General features: G+C 41.4%; 1 protein-coding gene across 1 annotated transcript; it reads left to right on the forward strand.

Moving 5' to 3' along the window:
• Positions 1-327: 327 nt before the first annotated feature.
• On the forward strand, positions 328-2960 carry LOC123115974 (mannan endo-1,4-beta-mannosidase 8). The gene is made up of 5 exons (XM_044537001.1): positions 328-741; positions 1055-1249; positions 1466-1588; positions 1677-1888; positions 2019-2960. The coding sequence occupies exons 1-5, from the start codon at positions 358-360 to the stop codon at positions 2365-2367; spliced, it is 1263 nt and encodes a 420-aa protein (XP_044392936.1). The 5' UTR covers positions 328-357; the 3' UTR covers positions 2368-2960.
• The last annotated feature ends 1630 nt before the right edge of the window (positions 2961-4590 follow it).

The raw sequence follows: 4590 nt of genomic DNA on the forward strand, positions 1-4590 counted from the left end.
GTGGGGTGGGCCATGTATCAACAAAGTAGTATATATTTATATCTAGCTATTGTACTTGTTGGCTATAAGCTTGACTATATGTGACATGGCAACATGATATAGCCAACAGCTGGCTATATTTTTTTTTTTGAGGGGAAGCTGGCTATATTATTAACCATGCTCTAAGTATATAAATATTATTTTACTTCTTACAGCTGCTGACTATATTTTATTGTATTTGAGCTGGGTGGCATTTTTGTGAGGCCCATTTTGAGAGTTACATTTTTGCGGAGGCCAATATTTAAAGTGGCAAATATCCAATTTTCCCATGATGGATCGTGCCGGGGACGGTAGAGAAACCACTCGGCCGTTGACTAAATGGTCGATATGATATGTCCCGCGCCCGCCACCGCTTGGAGCAAGACGACGCCTCGCATCCCGCTCCTCCCGTACGTCCTCCTCGGCCTCGCTTCCACCGTCATGTCACAGGAGCCGGACACGGAGGAGGAATGGGCAGCTGTGGAGCGGCGAGGTGCTCACCTGGTAACGGGGGCGGCGGAGCGCCCCTTCATCATCCACGGGTTCAACACCTACTGGCTCATGTCCTTCGCCGCCGACGAGGCCACGCGTCCGCGCGTGACAGCGGCTATAGCCGAGGCTGCCGGGGCGGGGCTCAACGTGTGCCGCACCTGGGCGTTTGCTGACGGAGGGTACCACGCGCTGCAGACAGCGCCATTCTGCTACGACGAGGAGGTGTTCCAGGTGAGCTGCCTGTCGAGACGGGCACCTGCTTGATGAAATGCATGGCCGGGTAGCGCTTTTCTTGTTAGATCATCAGTAAATTTGCTGGATCTTACATTTTATGCCATGTTTTGGATGAAATTGCTATTTCATTCACATGCCCCACTGACCCACTCGCCAAAAAGAACAAGAAAATGGAAGCAAGGGAAACTGGATGCTCATCATACATTTCTTATTATTATTTTTGCATTTTTCGGTATGAAAGGCTGATCTCTGCACACCAGTAGTGTTTCTCTGGGTTTGGGTGTCTGATTTTATCATGTATTTTCGCCAGGCGCTAGATTTCGTGGTCAGCGAGGCAAGAAGGTATAAGATGCGGTTAATACTGTCACTATGTAATAACTGGGAAGATTATGGAGGGAAGGCACAGTATGTAAGATGGGGTAAGGAGGCTGGAGTAGATCTTACTTCTGAGGATGACTTCTTCTCTGATCCAACACTTAAAGGGTACTACAAAGCTTTTGTTGAGGTAAATTTCTGGTTCCGTACCTCAAATAGCCATCGGAAATTGGTTCCTGATATTTATCATGCTGCGTGACCAATGGAAATCATCATATGCATAGCTATATGAAATGACACTAGCAAATTGTTACTGCTAATTTTAGTTTGCAAGCTCTGAATTCTGTAGTCCTGTATTTCTGTTATACCAGAGTTTCAATACTGTGCATATGTTTCCTTTGCTTAGGCTGTTTTGTCAAGAGTAAACACAATCACAAATGAGGCCTACAAAGACGATCCTACCATTCTTGCCTGGGAGCTGATTAACGAGCCGCGCTGCCCTTCAGATCCATCAGGCGATACGCTGCAGGTCCTTCATTGTGGTCTTATTTTTGTGAACTTTTATGTTCCATGTTTGTTTGTCCACTGTACATTTTGAAGACACTGGGTTCTTGTAGGCATGGATAGAAGAGATGGCATCTTACGTGAAGTCTATAGATACTATGCACCTCGTGGAGATTGGTATTGAAGGGTATTATGGTCCGTCTACTCCAGAACTTTTGCTCGTCAACCCAGATGATTATTCAGGGCATGTTGGAACGGACTTCATCAGGAACCATCAAGCAATGGGAATTGATTTAGCTTCAGTTCATATTTATTCAGACACTTGGTAAGTCGTCATGTCTGATCCCACAAAACATATACAGCTGAGTAGCTATAGTGGCTAAATTAAAACACTTCATAGAAATATGGAATTTACTATCAGGGCTGAGCTTAGGATTTTCTTTTTTTTTTGCTAGGTTGCCTGACTCAACAGAGGAGAGCCACGTTCAGTTTGTGAACTCTTGGATGCAGCAACATATTGATGATGCAGCAAACTTGCTGGCCATGCCCATCGTGATCGGGGAGTTTGGATTATCACTGAAGGATGGCAAGTTTGAAAACGAGTTCCGCGAAACTTTCATGCAGACAGTGTACAACAATTTCTTGTGCTCTTGGGAGAGTGGAATGATTGGAGGAGGCTGCCTTCTGTGGCAGCTCTTCCCTGAAGGTGCAGAACACATGGATGATGGTTATGCAGTTATTTTTGCAAAATCACCATCCACATTCAACCTACTTGCAAATCACTCAAGGAAGCTAGAATGCTGAGATTATGCTGCTTCCCCTTCCCCTGCTACATGGTTTTTCAAGCTAAGAATTTTACTGTAAAGTTAAATGCCTTATATGTATATCATGTACCCTAATAGTTGGTCTCTGGTTCAAAAGTATGTGGTACCGTGAAAAAAGGTAGAGATTGAATTGTGCAATAAAATTTTGCCCCTCCATCCTGCACATATTATATTAAAAAAATATCTTTAATATGTTGGCATTTTCGTTCCGTTTTATGCATTTGTTTGTCATATACGTATATGCAAACAAAATTGCATTGAATGGTACAATTCATCTCCAGAACGTTGGGTAAGTGTAATATGGACATTTGATATCGTGATAGAATCGTTAAGGTTTATTAAAGAGGGTGGATTTGGTGAGCACATGGGCACATGGCCAGATATGTTTAATATGTCACTTGCCCTGTCATGTACTCCTATATAGTTTTCTATTTTTGTTTCTCAATTATTACGGAGGCACAGCTCTGGTGTTTGTATTAGAGTTGTAGTTCTGCAAATGCTGCTTCTGTAGAAAACTGCAAGTGTTGTGATCACGGTAGCAAATGTACAGCTGGAATTTCTCAAATATACAATCCTTGAATTATGCAGATGTACATTAAAGATTCCCGAGGATCATGTTCTACAAATATATGATATATTATGATATATATTTGTAGTTTTGTCTGCAGATTTGCATCTTCGAGATTTAACTATTAGATTAAAAATTGGTTCTGGTGCAGCGAAGAAGATGCTGTGATATGTGTCAATGACCAAAAGCATACCCGGTGACTTACACACCAGGTCATTATTGGGACAGACGATGGCGCTTAAATTCTGATCTACCGAGTGCCAACTCAACCCTATTCTCGGAAAAATTGGCAAATCCTGCTGCACATTAACGTACAAAGGTTGTAGTTGCCGGACGTGGTACTAGTATTCAAGTCTATCCGTCAAATAAAATGATAGAAGACTGAGCAAAGAAGATAATTTCATGTCATGAATCAAGATATGTTCAAATATATTACTGTTCTTCCAGATCCCTCAAACTTGCTGTTCATGTATATTATAAGAATAGCTACAGTACTGAGAACTCAATATGAGCCAGAAGCATAGGAGATTTGTTAATGTTAGAAGGGATAGGGAGAGATTGACGGAATATGATGAATGTATTATTGAGCCTCGAGGGCGAGTATATATTGAGTACAAGAGTTGGAGAGCAAGAAACCTCTCCTAGAGATATGGTAGGAGACGGATTACAAATCCTAGACTACCAAATACATGTAACCCAAATATATCTCTAACATCCCCCGCAGTCGTAGCAGTAGCGTCGCAGACAACACGAGCGTCGCGGACGGTCAGACTGAAGAGAATAGCAGCCGACAGGCTGACATCCCCCCGCAGTCGCAGCGGGAGCGCCGTGGACGATGTCGCGTCGCGGACGGGTTGACTATAGAGGAAGCCGGCGAGTTGCTCAAGCGAGATGATAGCCCTTTGTGCCATTGTCGAGGTAGCCGAGAGCGTGAGTGATGTAGGAAAAAGGTAGACATCAAACATATATGAAACGATGTGAACATGTATAAATGTTTCTGATGTATACAAAATATTTACAATGTGCATTAAAAATGTAAACATGTGATAGACATCAAAACACATTTTTCAAAAATAGCAATCATGTATTTAAATTTTTTAAACATATATAAAATATGTTCTTGATGTATACAAAAATGTACGTTGTGTATGAAAAAACATAGAAATTATATGATATATTAAAAGAATGCTAACAATGTAGTATTTACAAAATGTTAAACGTGTGCAAGAAAAATGTCCCTTATGTATACAAAACATGTACATTATACGTGAAAAAGTATACCTGTCTTGAAAAAAGGGAAAATATTTTTTTTGAATAAATACGACGAAAACCAGAAAGAAAAGAGAAAACCAACAACAGAAGAAAGGAAACAAAAAAAGGCAAAGAAAAAAATAGGAAAAAGGAAAATAAAGAAAACCAACTTTTTGAAGAAAAACCAGGCTATAAGCAAATGATTTTTTTTTTCAAATACTACAGTATTGAGTCGGCCCGCTATTTCCCGCTTGTAAGCGATTTCTAATAGGAATCAGTACGGGCGAGAAATAGCTGTCGCGTGTGCGAATATCCTATGTGACTCGTTGCGTCATTTTATCATTCTTTCGCACAGAGCAACCAAGCAAGCGATCTAACTGGGCC

This window comes from Triticum aestivum, chromosome 5B (assembly GCF_018294505.1).
Source record: "Triticum aestivum cultivar Chinese Spring chromosome 5B, IWGSC CS RefSeq v2.1, whole genome shotgun sequence".
In the NCBI taxonomy this organism is placed as follows: Eukaryota; Viridiplantae; Streptophyta; class Magnoliopsida; order Poales; family Poaceae; genus Triticum; species Triticum aestivum.

What these genes read in the sequence shown, in the direction of transcription:
- LOC123115974 (XM_044537001.1), top strand. Translation starts at nt 358, where the DNA reads ATGGTCGATATGATATGTCCCGCGCCCGCCACCGCTTGGAGCAAGACG. An exon ending in ACTACAAAGCTTTTGTTGAG is followed by an intron (nt 1,250 to 1,465) that starts GTAAATTTCTGG and finishes TCCTTTGCTTAG; the next exon opens with GCTGTTTTGTCAAGAGTAAA. An exon ending in CATCAGGCGATACGCTGCAG is followed by an intron (nt 1,589 to 1,676) that starts GTCCTTCATTGT and finishes GGGTTCTTGTAG; the next exon opens with GCATGGATAGAAGAGATGGC.